The sequence below is a fragment of the Anopheles coluzzii genome, chromosome X, assembly GCF_943734685.1.
Source record: "Anopheles coluzzii chromosome X, AcolN3, whole genome shotgun sequence".
Taxonomy (NCBI): domain Eukaryota; kingdom Metazoa; phylum Arthropoda; class Insecta; order Diptera; family Culicidae; genus Anopheles; species Anopheles coluzzii.
The window spans coordinates 14,377,926-14,402,350 of NC_064669.1; the positions used below are offsets into that span (position 1 = coordinate 14,377,926).

The window sequence follows — 24,425 nt, forward strand, 5'->3', positions numbered from 1 at the left end:
TTTTTAGTAGGTATTTATGAGCTTTTCTTTCCCCTTTTTTGGCTCATCATTAGAGAGAGCTCTTCCACCCGGATTTGATGTTTCCTCACGGGTATCCTCTCCCTATCTCCCCTCCTTCCCCACTGCTATCGATTTCCACGGGAAGCGCTTCTAGTGCCTTTTACGGCTGCCGGAGATCCGGATCGGGCCCCCCGGTATGGGAAAAGTGATACCAACAACAAACCAAGCGCAAACAACAACAGCCAAGAAAAAACATACACACACACACATCAAGCGTATTGCACGGGAAATGCCATCAAGCTGCAGAACTGCAACCGAACCAGGTGGGAGAGGAGGGGAGGGGTTAGGGTACGTTTGGAATGGCAGCCACGCACCTTGCAGTACGCGCGGTGGTTGCAGTGATTCGAAACCCATTAGTCAAGTGCAGAAGCCGGCCAGCTTCCCATCGGCATCCCGGCGGACGAGACAGAGAAGAGGGAAAAATATAAAAAAATAAGAAGAAGAAGTAGAAGAAGACGCATGCACGTGATTCACGCGAAGGATTGGGCAGCCTGGCAACTGACCAGTTTCCGATTGAAGCCCCCTCCCTTCCCCTCGACCTTGCAAAGGGATCTTCTTTCGACAGCGGGAAAGGGTTTTCGCAGCGAAACGGAACGAAAGGGAAAGAAAATACCATTAGGGTAGATAAGAAGGAACAAAAACAAAAAAAAAAGAAATCAGTCACAAATATTTTCCCTTATTCCATTCGCCCCCTCCCCTCCCCTCCATTCACTCAAAACGTTTCCCCGCTGGAAGCCCCTTGCCGGCATATTGATTGGCGGGGCCCGTCGGCTTCCCATCGCATATGGTTTTCAAGCCGGACGACGCACCGGCGTTTGTGCGGCAGTAGGGCAGACGCTTGACCGGCTGCTTGGGTCGGCAAACGCTTGCGACGTCGTCGGCAAGAGCCAGGCCCCATGGTGGGCACGGGGTCGGCCGGCGCAAATGCAAAAGAAAGCGAGAGAGGCTGCGGCCCCGGGTGCGTGCGAGCAGCATCGGGCACGCGGGCGGCCGAAAGGGAGAGCGATGGAATGTCACTGCTGCGAGATGCGAACGATGCGCACGGGAACCTACCCCCTTTCCCCCCTGGACGCTGTCAGCACCCGGCCAAGTGCTCCCGAAGAAGTGAGAGTGAGTGGCTGCGGCTTCCGCGGCATGTGCCGTCCGCCGTCTACTGTTGCCGCAGGACCGGAGTGGAAGGGAGCAGCGAGAGGGGAGCGAAGAAAAGGGACAAAATAGAAGAGAAGGAAGATCAAGAAGAAGAACGGGAAGAAGAAGGAAAAAACGTTAAGTGGATTCCAGCCAAATGAGGTCAGAGTTTCCAGCGACAGCGACGTTTTCACACGCGGGCACGAAATAAAAGTGTCGAAACACGACCTCGGGCATGAATGACGGGCGAATTTGGCCCCACAAGCCGGGTTCGGTGACGAAGGTGGAAGGGGAGGAGATGAAATTCCGTGCGTTGTGTACCAGAGAAAATACACACAAACACACACACACGCCCGGAAGATCCGGTAGACGGCTGGAAAAGTCCGAGGTGTTTTTTTGGGATCCAGCACCACGCGGGCGGGCCAAGAATCGTTGGGCCGCCCATCCCGATCTGCAAACACACACACACACACACACACACTAACGCATACACACATATTACCAGTGGAGATGGACGGAATAACGTGTGCAAAACACGTGTCGTTAGCAGCGAATTGGCATGCAGCGCGTCGGTGCAATGCGGCCGCGTCTTGCAGGTTGACCTGCGTATCATGCGTGGTCGGTGTCGGTGATTTTGCCTGCTCATCAGCATACCGGGTCAGCCGGGCTTTGGTGCGTCGTGATTTGCTTGCATGCGTCGGTGCGCCCTCGCGCCAGCCGTCCCGGATTTCGTTTGGAAAGCGGCTGTCGTGCCGGCCCGTGCCTTATCGTCCGCTATCGGCGCACCAGCATACCACCCAGGCAATTGCTGCATAAAACGTTTGCTGTCAAATACGCATACACACGCAAAAGGGGGAAAAGGGTGGTCAATTGGCGAATCAATGATGACGTGCTGTGATTGATAGAACCCGCCCCGAAAAAAATGATGTCACACATACTCACACACACACACTAAACCTGTAGTAGGAGAGAAAGCACTGGTGCAGGCTAGAGATGAGCAACTCTCATTCAGATTCGTGAAGCTGAACAAATGTTTGAAACTAATAAATCAATTTGAATCTCAAAGTTGAAAATTCATCAATAGATTCATCAATCCATAAAGATTCATAAATTGCTCCGATGATTCAAGAATCTCCGAATCTCTGAAGATTCATGAATCTCTGAAGAATGAATGTCATGAAATTCACGAATCTTCAGATAGCTCGGATCTATAGAGACTAGAGATTCATGATAATAGCTACAGAAATTTACGACTCTTTAGTGTCTTTAGTGTAGGTCTCATGAGATATCAACATGAGATATCGTCATCAACTCTCGCATAACGTGATTTGAACAACATGTCTGTCATGACTTCAAGCCTCATATGGACCCGTCCTCTTGTAGCAAGGATTGACTAATCGTCTCTTTCTTGTATGCCTGCTCACGATGGAGCACGTCGTCATGACATTCCCGATCAACAATCATTCTCCAGGATGCTCTGTCCCTGGCTGCAGCTTCCCATCCATTTAGGCACTCGATCTGCAACAGGTCTTGTTTCACATGATCCAGTACATGATCCATCTAGCTCAACAAGCTCGTGTTTCATCCTTCTCCTTCACGCTCCATGCTCGAACACACCGCCAAAGATAATCCGGAGGATGCGTCGCTCAAACACGCCCAGAGTGATTCCATCCTCCGTTCAGATGGTCCAAAAGAACCACCGGCCAAATAAATGTGCGACATATCTCACATTTCGTGCGGTCTTCCTAGATGGTCTGGGTCTCCGGTAACTTCGTCTTCGTCGCATTGATGCTCAATCCAATTCTTGCTGCTTCGCGTTTGAGTCGCCACACATACCTTCGCTGTTGTCCTGCCAATGATGTCGATGTCATCCGCGAAGAAATTGGAAAGACCGGTAGAGGATCGTACCACGGATGACGTTGTCTAGCCCCGCGCCTCGAATGACACCTTCCAGGGCGATGTTGAAGAGCGGACAGATGAGTCCATCGCTTTGCCTCAGATCCCCGTGGGATACGAACGATTCCGTCATTAAGTTTGATAATCTCACCATGCACTGCACCCCGTTCATGGTGGATTCTAACAGCCGGATCAACTTCCAAGTAAAGTGATGCCGTTGCATAATGAGGATCTGGTGCTCTTGGCACTTCTAGAGGATCTGATCGGTTGCGTGGTACCAAATAAGTCCCGAAAGCCTGTATCGACGGGCGTGACCGCGTAGGTGTCGTATTCTCCAAAAAGATGACTTTTTCTTATCTTCTGAGATAGTAAAATACAAGTCTAAAATTAAAAATATAAATCGTTAGATTCATGTTCCTTTCTCGATTCAGGAATCTTTGGAGGTTCATGAATCTTGTGAGATTCGATTCGAGGTTCGAATCATTCATCGCTGAAGATTCATATGAATGAATCACAACGAAAGATTCATGGAGCACAATACATGCGAGTGTTGTCTGCCGTTGTTGTTGTTGCTTTTGTCTTGTTCCAGAAGCGTTGACGTTTGACTAACTGTCAATCGGAATCAGCTTGGCTGCGCTGCGTTAGATCGGCTGCGCGAATCGGTGCGGTCGATCGACCTAAAACTAGTTTAGAGACGCACTCCATCAACAACAACAACAACAACAAGCAAACAAATCAAAATGAAAACAAAACCTCACTTTCGTGCCCGCCGGTGTTTCCACCCGGCCGTGTGTGTGTGTCAGTCCGTGAGCCCAGACTGTAAGCTCCTACCTTCTTCCGTCGGGCCCAAAACCCCGAAACGGAAACCGGGCCCGATCTCCGCTTTTGGGGTTTTGAAGTCCGGCTTTTCCTGAGTGTTGTGTGTGTGGAGGGGGGGGGGCGGAGAGGGAGCGGGGTGGAAGTGACGGTTCCAGGGCGAGTGGCCGGCCACTGGCGCACACATTTGATCACCGCTCCCGGGCGTACGGCTTGTTATATTATTTTATTTTTATCGATAAGATGGAGCCTTCCCACACCCCTGCGACTCTTGGGACATCTTGCAGTGCCCTGCCACCGTGCCATCTGCAACCGGTGGGCTTGATGGTTGGCCGGTTTGTGGAGTCCACTTTTTCTTCGCTCCAACTGTGCTGGCCAGTTTTGCTGCTGCTGCTGCTGCTGGACGCAGGCCCATCTTCCCAAGAATGGGGGTCTTTTTTTGCCGCGTCTGTGGAAGGAAAGCAAACGCCTCGCGCAAACCACTTTTCTCGCTCGACTGCTTTTTCCGCCGCATCCCATTCAAAAATGGGAATGGTGCAGCAAAGGTTTGCCCCTCCTTCTCCTCCTCCGCTCCATGCCCACCCAGGGATGTCCGGTAGCAGCCGGCAGCTTGTCATTCGCCATGGAGGAGCCCGTCAGTGCGCTATGTCTGTGTGTTTTTTCGTTTGCCGTTGCTGCTGCTGTACCTCTTCCTTTACCGGACATTGGGAGCAAGACAGCAGGGTCGCAGGAGGGGGGGGGGTAAGGGATGAGCGGTTGAGCCTCTTCAACTCTGAACACAACCGGACCCCGGGGTGACCGGTTAAGAATTGCAACAACAGCAACAAAAACGTCGCAACAAAATCCTCACCCGAGCGTCGAGCGAAAAGAAAAACGGCCACTTGATGGAGTACCTGTTTGACTTATATCTTGTGTGAAGGTTTTTCCCATCCCTTCGCCCCCGTACCGCCGTCCCGGTTCTGCAACATTCCCGTCTTTTTTTTCTTCGTCTTCTTCTTTCCCTCCAGTTAAGGAGCCGTTCTCTGAAGAACCACCGTGCCGTGCCTGTCACCAATCCGTCGGCCCGCTGCCGAACGCTTCGCGCCACGAGACTTTCCTTTCTCGTGCGAGCTTGCTGCGCACTTTCTCGCCCATACTGCTCCTGCGCAACCAGGTCCAGGGATTCGGGGTCGCAAAATGAGTCTCCCCTATTCCCTCTCCCATAACCCTCTACCCGCACTACAACTCGATCGGTACCGTGGCAGCAGGTGAAACTTCTGGCCCGTTGCATCGTACCGATAGCCACGGTACTCGTGTGTCACCTGCACACAGGTCTCCGGATGGCATCTTCTCCAAACTTCAACCGCCCTTCTACCCCATCCCTCCCCCCTTATCGGGCTTCGGAGCGGATACCGTACGGTTTTGATAGTCATCAAATGATTTCTAATCATGTTTACGTACACGAAGCAGGCAGCTCGCGGTGAGGTGAGCGAAGAGATGAAAGCACGGTACGTTCCATTGAAGAAATCCGCGTGTACCAGGGGATATTCAATTACGGTGCGATGAGTTGGAAAATGGACATAGCTCATTAAACGATTCGCAATTATTATTATGATGCGTTGTGGTTGGGAATCCGGAATGTCCTCTACTTTCTGCCTCTACAGCATCTAGATCTGCAGAGTATGTGTATCCTCTCTCTCTTTCTCTCTCTCTCTCTCTCTCTCTCTCTCTCTCTCTCAATCTCTCTCTCTTTCTCTTTTTTTCTAGATCTCTCTTAGTTATCTCCAGATCTCGAAGAATTACACTACAATTACCCCAAGAATCTCTAGACATTCTTCAAAACCTCAGGCATTTTATCTGCTCTACGGCGCTGTTTGGTAGGAGTAGTAGGCATTCGGATCCATCCTGGTACAGTTCGTCTGCGGGATGGGGAACATGTTCTCGACATCTATATCGTACCTCGGCAGCTTCTCGCTGTGGATCGAGCCAGAAAACAACAGATTAATCAGCAAATAGAACGAGCGTCACCATCATCATCATTATCATTATCATCACCGTCAGCAACTCACCGCAAAAAGTTGATCACATTCTGCCCGAGGGTAGGCTCACGGGCAAGCATCAGCGCCGAGAGGTACTTCTGGGATTTCGTCTTCTCCGCACAGTGCATGATGAGGGCCCAGCTCCGATAGTCCGTGTCAATCACGTAGGTGTTGTAGATCTCTTCATCTGTCGACGGGGAAAAGCGCAAATCAGCCGCACTCCTACTCTGGTGCCTCTCTCTCTCTCTCGCGTGAGGTCTATAGAATGTACGCGCTACTCACAGCTACTCTCTGCGTGCACCCAGTGCGCCGGCTGGCCGTAGTTCGGTATGATCCAGGTAATGTTGCCCTGCTGGAAGGTGGCGAGCGGGTCGTCCAAAAACACGTACGTAAAGTTCATCGTCACGTACCCATCGGAGGTGACGAACGAGCTGCGCATACACCCGTACTCCGGGAACATCTCGGTCGAGGCGAAGTACTGTATCACGTACCAGGAGCCCATCATCGCGTTCAGCCCGAAGTTGCGCATCGCCCGGACCTGCGACGGAAGCGAAGCGGGGAGATTTGGGTTTTGTTTTGTCTTTTTTTTTTGTTCAGCAAACGATGCCAGTACACAGGCCCTTGGGGCCAACCACCTTCGGGCAGCGGTCGTTGCGGGGCCGTCGTCGCGGTATCTGCCCAGCCCCATCGTCGACGAGCAGGAGGAGGAGCAGCAGCAGTGCCACCAGCAGGCAGCAGCTCCGGGCGTGCAGCGTCACACGAACCATACTGTCCCGCCCGCTAACTCGTCTGGGGTTGTGTGTGTGTGTGGGAGTGCTGAGTAGGAACCTGGGTGTAGTCGCTCGGGCCACTGGTTCCGCTGCAAGTAGATGCAAGTAGATGTAACAATCTTGGGCCGATTTGCGTCAGCCAAAAGTATTCAATTACTAATCTAATTGCAGATCGTGCGGCGCGTAGCTCCACAATCGATGCGGTGCCCCAAAGCAACCCACCATGTGCGCAACTCTCCTCCTTTCCCATTGTGAAATCCAAAAGCCCAACCGCGAAGAGTAGCGAAAACGGGGAAACAAAAACGTCATACACACACACACACACACACACACGTGCGCGCGCGAGCGAACACATTTCCTTCCTTTCGCGGAAAGGGAACTTTCGCCCGCTTGCCAGAGAAGGTGATTTTCAAGGGCCTCCCCATGCTGGCATATAGGTATGGACTGCTGCCTCATGCTGGCTGCCAGACCCCAGCACCTCCCCACTTCATCTTCTTCGCTATGTTGCCGAAATCGAATTCATTCCTGAAATCCGACTACCCACCGCTATCGGTAATGTTTGTACAGTTTGTGTTTGATTGGCGAACACAAATGAAGCAAATCGTTTTCCCAACCTTTTTTGTTCGCACTTTGGGAGCTCCTCGGCGCGGCCGGTAAGGAGGGTGGGGAATCGATGTTTTCACCCAGCACCCACCGCAGAGATGTGAATGAGATTGGGTGTACGAGATGGTTTGGTGGCTTGCTTTGCGTTTGTTTGTTTTTTTTTTATTATTATTTCGCCGTTAAAACAAATTATTGGCCCGATCGTATCAGTTTCGTTCGAAAGCAGAAACATTCCAGAGCAGCTTCCCGTGGGGAGGGAGAAGTATGAGGGGAATGGTTTGCAGATCGCGGGAATTGATGAAAAAATACTTAAACGAAATTAAAGCAAAGCAAAAACCAAACACACACACACACTTTAAATGCTAGGTAGCAATAAAGGGAAGTGAAAATTCCGATGCCGTTCAATCACAAACTCTCCTTCCTGCATCACCTTTTTTTTTGTTATTGCCGAGTGTGGCAGTTTAACACAAACACTGATTTTATGTGTTTATCTTCGATTTTGGGATGCAAGAAAATGAGAGAAAAGGAGGAGCAAAAAACGTCAATTAACTTCCGGGGTGGTGGAAGTAGTGGTGGTTGGTGCCGAAATGATTAGACTGAGAGCGCCGTGCGCGCACGTGCGCGGCTCAAACATCAACCCGTGTTGGTTTGGCGCGCGTTTATGGAGCTGAGGGAAAGGGGAGAATTATTTGGAAAATAGCAATTAATTAGGGAAGGTGCGCACACTAATACAATATATGTCAATGATGGATAGAAAACACTTTTTCTTTCTTTTTTTGACACGGATGGGCTAAGAGAAAGAGTAACCACCAAAGAGAATGGAGAGGAATCGAACACTGGTCTGGTCTTGTACTCTACCGGCGCTTTGTACCAATAGACTACCGGGATGCTCTCACGATGGGAACACAAAATGCAACAAAACACTTACACCGAACGACAATAATCAACGTGCAAACAGAGTTCTCTACGACGCAATGTCTAGTAGCAAGTGAAACAGCAACTATTTCTTTTCTGATTGTAAATTTGTTCTTGCCACAGGTTGATGGATGTCTGATTAATCGGTGAGATCAACACTTAAAAATCCGTGCTACTCACAAGAGCTTCGCTAGCGGCAACACTGAACGCGTTATGACTCGTTACAACGTGTTCCAGTGGTATGTAGAACATAACAACAACAACAACAAAACACACGATAAAGTGATCGTCTCGTTCTCGTGCTGAAGCTTGCGCAGCTTGAGGCGACTAGGCGATAAGCGGCTCAGATATGGGTCGTACGAGTTCATCGGAGAAGCATCTAGAACAGGGATCGACAGTCGTTACAGAATCGGAGTCTTTTTTGTGTGTGCAGAATATGCAATTAATACATTCAGATTTTTATTTGGAATAGACATCATCTAAACTATGATTAATGTACAAATGAATGTAAATAAATAAATCAATCAATCAATCAATCAATCAACAACCAGTTATAAGACCTATTGTGTTAATAAAATTTTGTAAAAAGTGTCAAAAATTCTGAAATTTCTATCACACCACCATTTCAATTGTTCGCTACATTCAGATTAAAATAGTTATGATGCATTACAGTAAGAAGTGCGCTAATACTAAAATGTACAAATCGTTGAAGATCTTGGCAGAACATTTTCTTTCAGGAAAGATTTTGAAAACTGTTGCTTTTCTGGAAAAGATCATCCACGGGTAAGGATGGATGATTTTCAATCGTTCTCTTGTAGAATAAATTTGTAGTGATACTTGATGTTTTAGTTCATTTTTGGGGTTAACATCATTGTTCTTATTGTCGCTAAAATGTACTGCAAATTTTGGATAAATATCATCAACTAATTTATTTATTTTTAAATTATTTTTAAATAAATAATACACCAAACAAAGAAGCAATTTTACGTGTTACTTGTGCTTCATGTCCACAAAAAATGAGACATCTCTAACATTCTTCTATAATACCAGTTTCGTTTCCGTACGCTTAGAAGTGCTCGACTTTTCCGTTAGAATTAGTCAATTGGCAGTGATATCCGAATATCCGAACAATTGAAAACGATTTCAACAATTATTTTTGTTCAATCGAAGCCTGATATGAAATAAACATAAACACAAACTTTTTTTTTTAATTTCATAATTTCAAGCAATAGATCCAATACACTAGAATATATGAAGAATAGAAGCAATACATGAATTCTAAACCATGAAACTGAGATAAAACTGTTTGATTTTTAATAACATCACTTTTAATTATATGATTTACGTCCAATGTTGAATTAAATCTTAGATCGACTCTTCCAAACCATCCATGATACTTTTCATTGTCAACAATTCTTTTAAAATTAGATTTTAATTGCTGTACTCATATGAAGCAAATGAAAATGTGTATGCGAGGAAAAAATGTTTAAACGACGCAATATTGAATACGCAGGATGATGACAAATTGCCAAACACTGGCCTGGAACGTGGCCACACACAAGAATGGCGGGAACTCTCAAGTCAGACTTCACCCGCGTCCGGAATAGGAAATGCTTCAGATAACTCCAATGCCACAATGTGACGTCAACGTAGCTCCTACACACACTGTATGTAAAACAACGGCTCTACTCTATGCTTGCGCATTCTACGGGTCATACGATAGTCACCTATCTTCGCCGTTCGTCCAAACGGAACCGCATCTGTATCAGAGCTCCCGAACAGCAAAGAAAAAAAAAAGGGCGCCCTACTGCCACCGCAGAGCAATCGCAGTTGAAAGCAAGGTCGCATCTCCGGGTGTGGACCTACCGGTCGCAAACCGTTGGGACCGTCTGAAAGTTTCCTCCCCCAAGACCCCAGAGCCCCATTGCCTCAGAGTGACGGTGACACAGTAAGCGCTCAAAACAAACCAAGTTCGGCAAACTCGTTGTCAACTCGCGCGGACCGGATGAGGTCCGGGCTTCATCTTTGCTCCCCTTTGCTGGATCTCTTTCGACCAGCGGCCACCGACGCGGCTCGGCCACCGGGCACCGCTGGCTGTATCCGGTTGGCCCCAAAACAGTAACAACAACAAGAACAACAAAAAGGCCGTGAATAGCGGTGACACGAGACACCAGCGAAAGGGTATCAAGGGGAGAACCCCTATCATCACCGAACCTTCACTGGACACACACTCACACACCATTTCTCCTCTTTTCTCGCCGCTGGTAAGGGCAACGCGCACAAAAGTCGTTCGCGCGTAAACGTAAAAGGGCAGCAAAGCACAACTGGTATCGGGCTGGGGATCGTTTCGGGTTGCCTTTAGTATACCGCGCGAGCGGCAGGTTGGATTTCATCGCAACTATTTCAGGAGCTTCATGCCAGGGTGGACGGGAACGGTGGGAGAGGAAACCGAACACGGCTTTGACAGGATTGGATCGATCGATGAAATCGTAAAGGGTTTACCTGCGGTCGCTACGAAAGAGGAAGCAAGCAAATAAATAGATAAAAAAAACTCACACTCACACACACACACACATGTACGGACACATATTGGGAGGGAAAAGAGTGCACATGAAGCAGGTGAAGCAAAAGCTGGTGGAACCGGACTACGGATCTGGATCACTTTTTTTCTAAATCGGACACCAAATGGATCGTCGGCTGCCCTGGTGCCTCGGTCGAGCCAAAGTGTCGTTATCAGTGGAGGGAGAGAACATAAAAAAAACAGTCCGTAGAAGATGATACACACGAGCAAAAACAGAGTAGCTGATAAGAACTGCAACATCGAAGCTTACCTTGCGGAAAGTTCAAAAGATCTCCCTGCAACGTGCAGTCAGAGCACGCAAAACCCTGTCCCCTATCAGCCGGGGATTGTTGTAGCTATCCCCCGCTCCAGCAAAAGCATAACGGTCATTATCGCCAGCATCACTGTCCTCCGAAAACTGAGCCCGCTATCCCCACCCGTCCAAGACAACAATCTTGCAACAAAGCGTCTTAGAAATACGCGAGGCACGCACGCAAAACTCCCAAACCGCTGACAAACCCGGCGTTTCAGCGAGTCATCGGCGAAAGTTCGCGGAAAGGAAATCGACTGCAGGCTTCTTCTGCCCTCCCCTCCCCCAGCCGCCCACCCCCCAGGCATCTCTTCTAAGCCTTTTTCGGGCACGCGCGAACCTTCGCGCAAACAAAAGCCATCGACCATGCGCAGAAAAAGGGCTGTCGCTGCGCCATCTTCTGTCCACTGGTGGAATTCCGGCGACATTCCCGCGACACACACGCTCACACGTGGACTCTGCAGCTTCGCGAAAGTTTGAAGCTGGGAAATGGATGGAAGGTATGGATGGGGGCCAGCAGATTCATTCACAGTCACGGCAGCACAAATGTGTGCGCATGCGTAAGACTTTCTCGTTTGACCGATTGGCCCGAAACGGTTTCGGGGTGGCATCCTGGGAAGGGTACACTCTATCCTTGGACGGGACAGTGCGTTTGTTTGAGGTGAAGTGTGAAAAGAGATGGACCGTAAACGAATTTAGCTAGAAACGATAAGAGAATTATCAAAAAAGGAGGAGTGATACAGGGGTTTTCCAAACCATTTTAGAATGTGTATACGTTGTTATTCACCGTGTGCAAGATGGTAATCCACATCAATCTGATATTTCATTTCTATCATACAGGGTTTTCCAAGCCAATGTGCACATCATAATTAACCGCCTCCAACATGTTTTTCAACAGCTGTCGCTGATCATGTTCAGTTTTTACACATGATTTTCAACACATCACAAACAACTGCCCAACTCAATCCATCTTGAGACGTGTTGAAAATTACGTGCAAGAACTGAAATATTATTGCGAAGCAAATGCAATATTTGAGAGCTGTTGAAAAACATCTCGCAAACAATGGAAAATGTTGTTGACTTTGATAATTGACTCGGAAAATACTGTAATAATTTTGAATTTCTTCAGTATGATTTTCGACACTGTCACCGTCTATTGTCATCGGCACTCAAATCGGCACTCAATATGTCACTTTCGAATGTGCACATTGATCGCCACCTCTAAGATGTTTTTCAACAGCTTTCATGTGATGAATTTACATCATAATGAAATTTTAGTTTTTCACATGATTTTCAACACATAACAAAGAACTGTCAAACTCAAACCAGCTTGAAATGTGTTGCAAATCATGCTGAATAAACTAAAAATTATGATGATGGAAGTGAAATATCATATTGATGTGGAGTGTACGCAGTGAAAAACAACGTATACATTCGAAATTGACTTGGAAACCCCTGTAGTTTTCACCGCGTGCCAAAATGTTACAGGGGGGTTCAAGTCACTTTCGAGCATAAACGTTGTTATTCACCGCGTTCAATCCACATCAATCTGATATTTTATTTCCATCGTTATAATTTTCAATTTCTTCAGCATTTTTTTCACATCTCAAGCTGGATTGAGTTTGAGTTTATTTGTGATGTGTTGAAAATCATGTGAAAAAATTTAAATTTCATTTTGAAGTAATTACACCATTTGAAAGCTGTTGAAAAACAATTAGAAGGTGGTGAATATTAATGTTTACATTCGAAAGTGACTTGGAAAACCCTGTATGTCACATGATTTTGATATTTCATTTTCAACATAATGAAATTACTTCAGTATGATTTTCATCACTTCAACGGTCTGTTGCCATCGCTTTTTTCACCGGGATTTAAAGACGGATCACATCTCCCGGTGACCGTTGAAGTGTTGCAAATCATGCTGAAGAAATTAAAAATTATTATGATGAAAATGAAATATCAGATTGATGTGGATACACATCTTGTACGCGGCGAATAAGAAACGTTTACATTGGAAAATGGTTTGGAAACCCCTGAAAAGAACGATAGGGAAAGTAAGCAATGGGCAGCAGAAAATGGCACGACATTTGCTGACAAAAATGTTGGAATCAATCGTACTGCGGTTAAAGAAGACATAAGCTTGTAAAACAGCGAACAGAAGTTAGCAAACGACGAACAGAGACGAGATAAAAGCGACATAATAAACCACTACACAAAACTACCAGTGCCACGCGGGGAAGATGTCGAGAAGGATGTGTGTAGGGAATGTTTTTTTTTTTTTTTGCCCAAAAACGACCGCTCGAACGGAGCAGCAAAAGAGGAGAAAGATATAAAGCCGGTGAAGGGGTCAAGCGCGCAAAACTCCGGCCCGCGCACCCAGTGGGCTACATTGGACGCTGGGTTCGCGGCGTCCGCAAACGGCACCAATCCTCCTGCTCCTATCCTCCCCCTTTCACCCGTACAAAGATATCCCGGAGGCTGACCATATGCATGGGTCCATCCGTCTGTCCGTTCGTGTGTGTGTGTCGTGTGGTTGAGATTAGGTTCGGATCATAAAACTGTCCGTCCGGCTTTCTAATTTGATTTGGGCTCCACACGCCCCCTGCCCTTCCCTTTGAGGCAAATTTTCGGGCAGCCAACCGTGTGGAGAGGGGAGCGCCGAAGGTGTAACAGGTGCGGAAACGTGAAAGAAGGTGCGTCATCGGGCGAAGGCTTCGGTATGCAATCGAGCAGAGTCTCGAGGGGGAAAGGAGAATGGCAATAGCGATTGTCACCTGGTTCGGCTTCGCTGTCCACTGCCACACTGTCTCGATGCCTCGAGCCACCGACGCCGAAACACGTTTTAGGGGCGGTGAAGTGAAGTTCGGCGGCACGCACGCCGATGCCGGCAAGATCACGGCCAATCGGTCATCAATCGATCGAACGCTTCCTGTCAATCGGTGTTGGGTGCTGCTGGTGGGTTGCGGATTGCGGCGGAATGTTGTGTTTCCTGTCTCCCGCGGGTCGCTCAGATGGCGCTTTTTAAGGAGCTAAGGTGGCAAAATGTCTCCAGAAGAAACAAAACAAAAAAAACCTTCAATCGGCTATATGATGCTTAACTATTTCCGTTCTATTCTTCCTAACAGCTTGTTTCGCTTCTTTGAAGTACACAAAGTCACCCAAGGATTGATAATTGGAAAACATCAATAAAGAGGATTATTCTATAATTTTGATCGGCTTGAGTCGAGAAATTTGACGCGATTGCTTTTTTAAATGTTCGCTTTTAGAGGTCCTATAGGGTAAATACTTATCCGAGTCTACGTCGGATGAATTCTTAGGTTCTTCGGGAGTTCCTAAAGGTAGTGTGTTGAATCCCCTTCTTTTCCTATTATACGTTAATGATGTTCGTTTGGTTCTTCCTGCAAACAGTCATCTTCTTTACGCATGGGGAACTTAATCTCTTCTATCCCATTAACTCTATTTCTGATTGTTTTTTTTTCAGCCACTATTGCATTGCACTATCCCAGTGGTGGCGTATCAAATATGCTATCTCTACTCCATAATCTCTAGATAAATGTTCTGTTTTATCATTGACTCGTTCTTCTGTCATCGATTTCGATTACTCTTTAAGTATGTTTGTTAAGTACAATCGTGCTTACTCTATTTGAGACCTTGGGGTAACTTTTGATGGCAAGCTCTCTTTTAATTCGCACACTGAGTTGCTTGTTGAAAAGGCAATGAAGACCTTAAGTATGCTCCGTAAACTCACTGCATGCCTAAGGATGCTCTGCTGCAGTTTAGTGCGTTCTACGCACTACTGGGAATATTCTGATAAATAATTTCCATCGTGGATGCTGCTGCTTTCATGCTACCATACAATGTATCATGTCAATTATTTGGCCTTTACACATTTGAATGCCGACAAAATAAAGCCCAAGCTATTTTCATTCCTGGGTTGTTTCTTCGCGAAATTGAATGTCCCAACTTATTTGCCAAATTACCTCTCCATACTCCATCGCGATCACACCGTCCCAGCGATCCCTTATTGGTTCCTGCACGACGTACTAATTAAGAGCAGAATGACCCTTTGCCTGTCAGTATGTAACATTTAAATTCGTTTCACCCTCACTTCGATTTTTATATGCCTCTTTCTACATTACGTGCTCGTCTTGCTGCGTTGGCTGTCACGCATCGATCTTTGTTATGACAGTTTAACAGTTTTTTTTTCTTTAGATTTTTCAGAGTTACGCCACAAAGGCAGACAGTTATTCTTAAACAAAGAAATAATGTCTCGTAAAGAAAATCAATCGAAACGGACAGCCGACTCCTCAGTAGGGGTCAAATCGTCAGACCAATTCTCGGAGATGATTTTCCAATGCGCCCACAAAATTGAAACTTAGGCCAAAAACTAGGGATATTTTTAATAGCTAATCAAAAACGATGATCTATGCGAATCCATTTTTATTAAATTATCCCTTTTTGATCCTTTTACTCAAATTTGGTGTTAATGGCATTTCAATGTTATTTAATTAATTACAGTGAAATATCTCTGAGCGCTGAGCGTCATATACAAAACTGAGCGGTGAGAGAACCCGTCAAGCGAGTCAAGTTGACGTGGCGCTTACAAACTCTGTGGAAGACATACATGCGATATGTTGCGGACAATTTTTTAATAGTTTAATTCCAGTGCAAGGTTAAATCTGAACCTGCTTCTCTGAACAGCAGTCGTTCTTTCATCTCTTTATCTCTTCTTTCTAGCATGGATACACATTCTATCTAGGTGATTGATAACAGCGCATAAACCTATGCGATGAGTGCATCAAAAGATAGTGATTTCTAATGAAGTGAGAAGATATTCTCTAACATTCAAAGAGCCAATTCAGCGCTAATTTTAATTGCATTGAATGAACTGCATCTCTTCTGCCATATGTATCTTATAAGTATTGAAGTGTAATTTGGGCTGGATTGTGGCATTAAATGAATCATGTTAGCTAGAACGACTCAATATCATACATGTCTTGGGTTAAAACCTAAAATGAACAGTACTCCCGTAGCGATTATATCATCACTGTAAAAAGGGTAAGTTAAGTTATGCGTTTTGCTAATAGTTGTAGATTAGTTTTACTTTTTCACTAAACTATTATTAAGCCTTGTTTTTTTTTAATAGAAACTATATGGTTATAAAGACATTACACAGCGCAGAATACCAATTTTGGATATAGAAAGTATCTGAAATGTTATTCAGATTATTTATTTTGAATCTGCTTTCCGTGTATCGTTCTTTTTTTCTGTTAGATAGGCTCATTCCGTTCCTCAATTTTCAGAACTATTCCCATCACTAATTAATATGAAAATCGCAAAGCCGCTATTATTAACAGGGCAGTATAGAAACAAAGTAAGACTGTGTTTCTTAAAAACATTCAACTCAACAGTGGCGGATGTAACGGTAGGCGGACTAGGCGGTCGCCTGGGGCCCCGCCGATTTAGGGGCCCCGTAGATCGCCAATCTATAGTATGCCGTACGGACAGAGCACTAGCGACAAGGGCCCCGGAAGGATCGCCGTTGGGGCCCGACGCTGGTGAATCATTTGCAACACCACACCCCCCACCCCTCCCCCCCACGTCAGCAAAAAGTGTAGAGCCTGTGACTGATAATCAAAGGGGCCTCAACTCGTCTTTCCGCCTAGAGCCCCCGATACCCTTAATCCGCCACTGCAACTCAAGACAACTCGTTTGCAAGAATAGAATAAGTTTGATAAATTGTAAACTTTAACTATTGACAGCTCATCATTTGGCTTATTGTATTCTTGCAATCGATATGTATCTACATGACGATTAATATTGCTAAGAAGAAACGGATTATTTGCAATAAAAGTGCCTCACTCCGAGGGGTAGTGTTTGGTTTTAATTCGGTAGCTTATTCATTTTTATAGAGACTTTTGGTCCATTCGCCCCATTTGCCTTTTACAGCAGTTTCGTTCATACAATTTGGTCAAATACCAGTGTTCAAAACTCTAACAAAAAACATATATTGATTCAAGCCAGTCGCTCTTGACATAAAAAGAAACTCTGGCGGGAACTACATGCAGAGCAATATTTTAGAAATATGTTGAACGGGAGACCTGAATTTTCGGTTGACATACAAAACAAGCCAAGATTAGATGCATAAAAATAGATGCATTAAAGACGGCCTCAATCTGCTTACTTTTATATCATGTACTTATACATTGTTTTTCTGATCTGTAGTTGTACGTTGCAGCTTCCAGACGGCCAGTTGCTACTAATCAGTGCCAAAAATTCTTTGAATTTATTTGGAGAAAAATTTTAACCAGGTTTTCGTAGTACCTCATGCTGTTTCTTCTCCTCTTGGCGTATCATTTACCAAAGATATCAAGCTATGGAGCAATGCCTGGAGCTAACATCTCGGAAGGTGTCACACTTCGACATACAGCTCACTTGATTGTGATTTCAAGCTTCAGATAGCGAACAGTAGACGCATCCTCCTCAGTCGACCGGCTAGAAAAAAAACCCCTCTCGCCCAACCTTACGATATTGTCAGCTTCCAGCTGTTGTTTATCATTAAATGTAGCGATGCTACACCACATTCAGCCGCACCTTGAAGTGGATCTGGTAGCGCAAACAGTAGACAAATGCTTCCCAACGCCTTTTTGTCCAGGGTCCAGGGCGGGAACTGGGAAACAATTGTACGAGAAAAGTGATTTGTGGACCCCCGCCAGATCCCATTTCCCCCTTCGTAAACGGTGGCTTTTGATGAGGAACATCAGTGTGCCTGACCGGTGCCAGCGTGGGTCAGCGCTTCGCATGATTCAGTGGTTCCCCTTACGCGACACCTCTGCGCGATGCATCATTCCGTTATTACTTCTCACGACCCTGTTTTGTTTCTTCTTCGTCTTCTCGGTCCGCCACAATCGCTGGATAAATCATCCTGCAAAAGCGAGCACCCCAAAGGAAGTCCCCAATGCTCTCACTTTCGTACGCAACCTTAGAGCTCGGCGGGAGCAGATCATCGCGGGAAGCTTATCGGCTTACGCCGCCCCATCATGCGTACCATGCGTAAAGATGATGAAGGGAAGGTGCTTGCTGGTTTTTGGGAAGTGGCGGTATGCTGTACTCTCCCCTCGAAAACAAAAACCGACATGATCGCACACTCACAAAACACAAAAAAGAACGAAACTAAACCAGGTGAAGTACTCACACCGGGGACGATGAAACAATCAACCCTGATTAGTACACACTTTCACGTGCGCCCTTTTGTTTGGGCATTTTCCGGGAGGTGGGAAAGTTACCTATCCCTCCCTCGCCGTGCGGCGATTGTCATCCGATTCGACCGCATCATACGATGCATTAGACGCATCGCTTGGGATCTCCAAAAGTGGTTTCCAAAAAACAAAAAAACACAACAACCTCCACTACAAAACAAAACCCTCCAAGATACTACGCGCCTAATCTCTTGGGAAGCGTTAATTATTAACCTTTTCAGATGTAAGTGCTGGTGCTTCTCAACCGTCCCAGCTGGCCACCGCGTGGCTGCCCTTTAGTAGGGGAGAAGGGGTGTAATTTTCTGTCGCTGTACGGTGTGTAACGGGGCACTTAACTTCCGAAAGTCCCCAGCGCATAACTGCTGTCAACTTTGCGTTAACTATCGATGACGCGTCGGCAGCTACCGAAACCCGAGCTAGAGAACCAAAAAAAAAGACACACAAAAAGGGAGAGGAAAACGACTCTCTGCCACCAATTAAGACCCTCCCACACCTCGCTCTGTGTGCCACCCCACGCGCAGCTCTCGATGGGGGCGTAGGTTCGGAATGCAGTAAGCACTGCTGCCGGTGGGCCGATGAAAGTTCGAAGCCTTCCCTCCACAGCACAGCACAGCGAAGCGGTAGTTGGTGAAAAGTGAAAATTTTGAAGGCCACCGACCCGCTTGTGCGTACCGAGTTCGTACCGCACACCGAATCGATTAAACGGTGCGGTTCAATTTTCGCGGCCATTGCCATCGGGGTGGCCCTCCCTAGGAGTCTACCCTGCCCGCACTGATCGTTGTGCGTGTGTGTGAAATGAGGGCGTTCACCTTTCGAGCAGAGGTAAGGCGCGCCTCGTACACCATACGCATGTCACCTTAATGGGCTTTTAATGAGTGCATCATTGCCGGGTCTTGGTCGTCAGGCCCATGCAGATGCCGGACGTGTCGATTATGCGATATAGCCCGATTTTCGGAAGATGCTCCTCCCGCACCGAGAGTCGCAGGTAATGGGTGTGCTGTTGATTGAAAGGGGCAATGGTCAAATGCTGAGCAGGAATCAATGCGTAGCACGATTTGAGAGCCTTGGGTTTGGTGGGACTGTACGGACAATTCCAACATCTACAGCGTCCTCAGGTTCTTTGAGGAAGTTGCTAATGCCTCGAGAATCGTTGGATCACTGATAGCAGTAGTGAAATGATAACAGATTGGAGAAACTTGATGAATTTAGGATTTGTGGAAGAGAGGATTATTACGAGAGTTCCCAGTGGCCTTAGTAGTTCAGTTTCTTGAAGAAACAAAATAGTCTAAATCAGCGGTCAAATAAATCTAAGATTTTGCGAGTTGCCTTTGGTCAGTTATTCGGAATTGTCGCCGTAGTGGACGAAGACATGCGTGTAGGCAGAAATTAAGTTCTGCCTTCGATTTTTATCCATTCCTCCTAAGTTTTCGCGACAAAATTGTTAGAGTAGAGCTTTTGCATCATGTTGGTCCAGAATAATCGATGGGACACATGAGACGGATGTTGGACCGTTTTTTAGTGCGTTTGACGATAAACCCATGATAAATCCCTGAATTTGTCCATTTTTTATGCAACCGTTATGTAATTTTAACATTGTTTCAACAGATCAATAAGACTTTCGGAATGAAGGAAGTCGTATACGAAATTGTATATAGATAATGTACAATAAAGTCTGGTTGCAATTAATGTATTTAAATTTGTGCATGCAACTTTACGATGAGAGAGCATTTGGCTTTCACCAACGCAATACATGCAATACAAAGTTTCAGATATAGTGAAATAGGTCCATCAATTTTTCTCACGATAATATTTGTTCTGCTATTCGTTCTTCTTAATTTCACAAAAATCAGTTTTTTTCCTTTTTATCTATTTTGGGTATGTTTTCGATCGTATTTCAAAGCAAAAACGAACATTAAAAAAAACCCTGTTGTTTTAACGAGAACGACGATTGTTAAAGTACTTTTTCATAAGAAATTAGTTATCGATGTACCTGACATTACTAGTCCATAAAACATAAAGCAGAAGACGTTAAGACATTCAGACCCAGAAAATCGTCAATATTTTTTTCGGCGTGGCAGAATAGGATAATCACCCGCTCCTGGCCCGCAGCTCTCGATCATTTACTAAATTTGACCCTGTGCCTAAAAAGCTTGCCGACCGCTGGTCTAAATGATTAGTAAACTTTTTATTGCTAACCTGACGTTCAGGAATTTTACAGACAGGAAAAAAAGAATCTTTGAACAAACTCGCCAATATATATTTCCTCATTATATGTGGGCCACGGAAAACATATATGCAAAACTAAACACGCACGACTTAACAACATAGTCGTCATGCACTCAAGCTCCGTATAGACCGTGACGCCATGTGCAAAACTAACTGTCCTGTTATGAGTACACAAACAAGTCAGAGAACAGCCAAGTCCATTCGAGGTACGGGCAAGCCTTAACCCTAGCAATGCAAAACAGAAGAACCTAGAGAAAAGTCATAGTACCAGTATTCAGAGTAGTCGGTAATTGCTTTAGACACCGAGAAAGACATTTTCCAGATCAAACATGTACAGTGACGAATTGAGCACTAAGCAAAATAAGCGGCCGCGTGGGGCCTCGTGATCTGGAGGGGACCCAAAAAAGGCCTACATTCGCGTGACCGCTTTGGGCCTCCTCTCGTTTTAATCTGCCACTGAACACATACCATTTGATACATTCATACATTCTGGTACAGAGTGAAGAATCTATTTGTCTCCTAGCTCAGATGGGCCGAAAAGGTCCCAAGGTCTCAATATCTCAGATTGTGGAAGTTGATTGCTCCAAAGTCTTCTCCCGAAGGTCATCTGCAATTAAGGTTGATGTTGGCCGTTACAGACTGGTGTACAGGTGTGTTTCGAAGCATTAGAAAATATCAATAAGTAATCTCAGCATGAATATGCCAAGTGCTCAACGGATCTAGAATTGGACACTCTTCAGAATATCCTTAAGATGAGAAATAGGTAAGCATTTGTTTAAACCAAAAATAAATAACAATAACAACGGATTCCTCAAAATGCGCCGTAAGATGTCTTCCGACGTCTTGGTCTTGGCTCAAAAGGAGGGATAGCAACAGCAACAACAACAGAGTTTCCCCTAACAACGCAAGGACACCACACCAAAAGCTCCAAAACTGCTTTTGCAAAACTTTCCAGCCCACGAGGCTCGCAGCGCAACCTACTGGGAGGCAAAACAACATTCCACCCCGAAGCGGAAAATCATCAACATTCCTTTCCCCTGAAATAGTGACCCACACACACACGCACACACACACATCACAACCCAGCCAGCCCCTGGTCAGATTTCGGATCGTCTCCCGTTGCCGTTCTCGCCGGCTGCTGCCACCGATCAATCAAAACTAAAACCCTTTCCGGTGCCTCTATCGCACCGAAAAACCCCGAACCGAACATCAGCCACCACCAGGTTTGTGTTTGTGTGTGTATGTGTGTGTTTGCGGTGGTCCGCGAGTGCGGGCCCGCGAGCCTCGGGGCTACTTTCGCTTCGCGGTGTACTGCCAGCGTGAAACATTCACCGGATTAATGGATTAATTAGCGGAATCGGCATCCCGAAACAGGGTCACACCACCACACAGACCCGGGACCAGCACTCGCCGAAGCCACCGGGATCCGAAACTGGTAGTCCCGCGGGCGGTACCGGGACACCGTGGCCTTTCCCCCCCCCCCCCCCCCTTTTTTCCCGTGGCCAAAAGAAATAAAACTGAAAATAAAATATAGAAACCATCGCGTTGGCCGGTCAAAACGGGCGAGCTGGTAAACCCGCTGTAGGTACGCGGTCGTTGGGTCTAGGTGCTGTCTGGGAGCGGCAAACCTCGTGTTGCAGGACTGCTTGTGGTGCAGTAATCGCGCCAAACTGTGCCCAAACAACACCTGGACGCATTCTGCTTGTGTCAGTGGCTTAAGAGCCCAAGAATGCTCGAGCCATTCTGGTAGAGCAAGGTGACAAGATAATACGTCTCTGCCTATCGTCAGGTTCAATGCAGGTTCCCAACCGCCTCTACGCGTGTCTGTGACCGCGTAACGTTGCCAAGGGAGAGTGGTGTCGGGGTGTCAAACGCATCATTACCATGTGATGCGCTATTCGTCATTTATGCTTCCTCCCTTACCTCATCATCGTTCATTTTCTTACTTTCACACGCTTACTACACACACACACACAAGCACTACCACTTGGCTAATGGTTACCCTCTTCCTCCGCTGGCCTTCTCGTCGCTGCGGAATGGCAGCGTTTCCGTGCGCCTAATGATGGCGCGAGCGCGCACTCACACACAGCCCAGACGCCGGGGGTCCCCACCAGGCCACTATCGGAGCAATTGATGCCACAATTATGCCGGGCCGTCTATCGAACGTGCGGCGCACAGCGCAGCCAGAGCGGTTTATCGAAAGTGAAAATCATCCTCCCTCCCATTTCCCATATTCCGTTCCTGCCTCCCCGCCATTCAACCGGAGCCGGTGTAACGTTTTCCCTTTTTAAATCCCCCACAGCTGAGCGGTGCAGCGGCGATGATGGCAGGAAGAGGATCATTATGGGGGCGAAGGGGGCATGGTATTATTATATGACCGCAGACAGAACTGAAGATGCTCTTTTCCCGCCCCAACCTCGCTCCCACCGATGTGCTTTCTTTACCCCTGTGCTCGTTGCTCTGCTCAGGGCCGTGGGGATGGCGACCGTGAATGATCTTGTAAGATTTACATTTTTTTTTTTGTTAACTAACTTACAAAACTCACACACACACACACACATACACACACAACCAACATATGCACGTAACTAGCGTTTAGCTTTCACGCGTTCTCCACTGCTCTTGAAGAAAGGTGGTGCGAGTTTGTTTTGTATTTCGTTTTATTGTGGCAAGCAAAGAAAACAATACGACAATAGTTCATAATGATAATATTATGCAACGGAATCGCATCTAAATCATCTCATCTGTGTTCCTACACGCTCCCAGCACCCTTGGTCGGGCTCTCATTTCGCTTACCTATTTTCGCTAAAACAAACCAAAAAATCATGAATACAGGGTTTTCCAGGTATTCTCATAGCTGTCACTTTATTGACTCTTTCTTCGGTGAAATGAACTTAATGTAATGAGAATTGGACTCAATCGCAACCTAGTTGGACAATAAGAATTTCCAAGGAACCTATCCTATCCTAAAAAGGGTGCCATAGAGTCCAATTACTATCATATGAAGCTCACTTGACATAAGAAAGAATCAAGGAAGTATCCCACAACTATGAGAACCCCTGAAAAACCCTGTAACTAGGCTGTACATTTCTTTTCTTAAATTCATTTTCCGATCAATGCCGACCGGTCTCGTATCGTCGCAACTGGCGCAGCAGTTTTCCGCTGAATGGGCTTGCTTGCTTGCTTGGGTGACGAGTGTAATAGTGCGAATACGCTTGTGTGTGTGTGGGTTGGTGTCTATATTCTCAATTTAAACCAGAGATGTCAAACTGATGGCCCACGGGCCAAATGTGGCCCGCGAGGTCTTATGTTTTGGCCCGCGACCGCTTGAGCCAAAGTTTATTTGTAGAAGCATTTCTGCTTCTATAGTACACTTCAGTCAATTCCGGACTTCTGAAATATGAAGAGATTATCAACTTCGCAGGTTTCTCTATGAATTGTCAGATCATGCATCATCATAAAACCTTGTCATTTTTTTCCTACCTTTTCTCTAAGCATGTATGCATAAAACAGATAAAAAATTGCAAAAACTGTTGTAGTCTTTGAAGGAAAATCAAACATGGTTATTTTGACGAAACTGAGCTTTCAATTCCGCACAATTTTAATAAAATGGTTTAAAAAATCATTGTAAATTATGTTGTACCCTTTGTGATGCTTAAATTTGTTTAGCAACAAATATTTGATGAACAAGTCTTAACAGAAACAATCCACGGTTTAGTTTCCAGCTCATACAAAATCGTGAATATCTTACTCATTTGTATGTAGTTCAGGGAACATTACTTTTTTATTGTTAAGCCGTCAATCAAGGCACTTGGCGACCAATTAAGCAATTTCTATAAGAAAAAGACCTGTACAAATTGATAA

General features: G+C 46.1%; 1 protein-coding gene across 3 annotated transcripts; it reads right to left on the reverse strand.

Moving 5' to 3' along the window:
* Positions 1-5,467: 5,467 nt before the first annotated feature.
* LOC120957794 (apolipoprotein D) lies at positions 5,468-8,526 on the reverse strand. 3 transcript variants are annotated; one of them, XM_040380175.2, is made up of 5 exons: positions 8,387-8,526; positions 6,554-6,777; positions 6,201-6,456; positions 5,949-6,105; positions 5,468-5,853 (listed from the first exon to the last, which is right to left on the reverse strand). In XM_040380175.2, the coding sequence occupies exons 2-5, from the start codon at positions 6,683-6,685 to the stop codon at positions 5,742-5,744; spliced, it is 657 nt and encodes a 218-aa protein (XP_040236109.1). In that variant the 5' UTR covers positions 6,686-6,777; positions 8,387-8,526; the 3' UTR covers positions 5,468-5,741. The 3 variants fall into 3 exon arrangements, with proteins under 3 accessions (XP_040236109.1, XP_040236093.1, XP_040236100.1); XM_040380159.2 differs by having other exon boundaries at positions 8,220-8,526; XM_040380166.2 differs by having other exon boundaries at positions 6,554-6,807; positions 8,220-8,526.
* Between the last annotated feature and the right edge of the window lie 15,899 nt (positions 8,527-24,425).

What these genes read in the sequence shown, in the direction of transcription:
- LOC120957794 (XM_040380175.2), bottom strand. Translation starts at nt 6,685, where the DNA reads ATGGTTCGTGTGACGCTGCACGCCCGGAGCTGCTGCCTGCTGGTGGCA. An exon ending in GCAACGACCGCTGCCCGAAG is followed by an intron (nt 6,457 to 6,553) that starts GTGGTTGGCCCC and finishes CTTCCGTCGCAG; the next exon opens with GTCCGGGCGATGCGCAACTT. An exon ending in GGTGCACGCAGAGAGTAGCT is followed by an intron (nt 6,106 to 6,200) that starts GTGAGTAGCGCG and finishes CCCCGTCGACAG; the next exon opens with ATGAAGAGATCTACAACACC.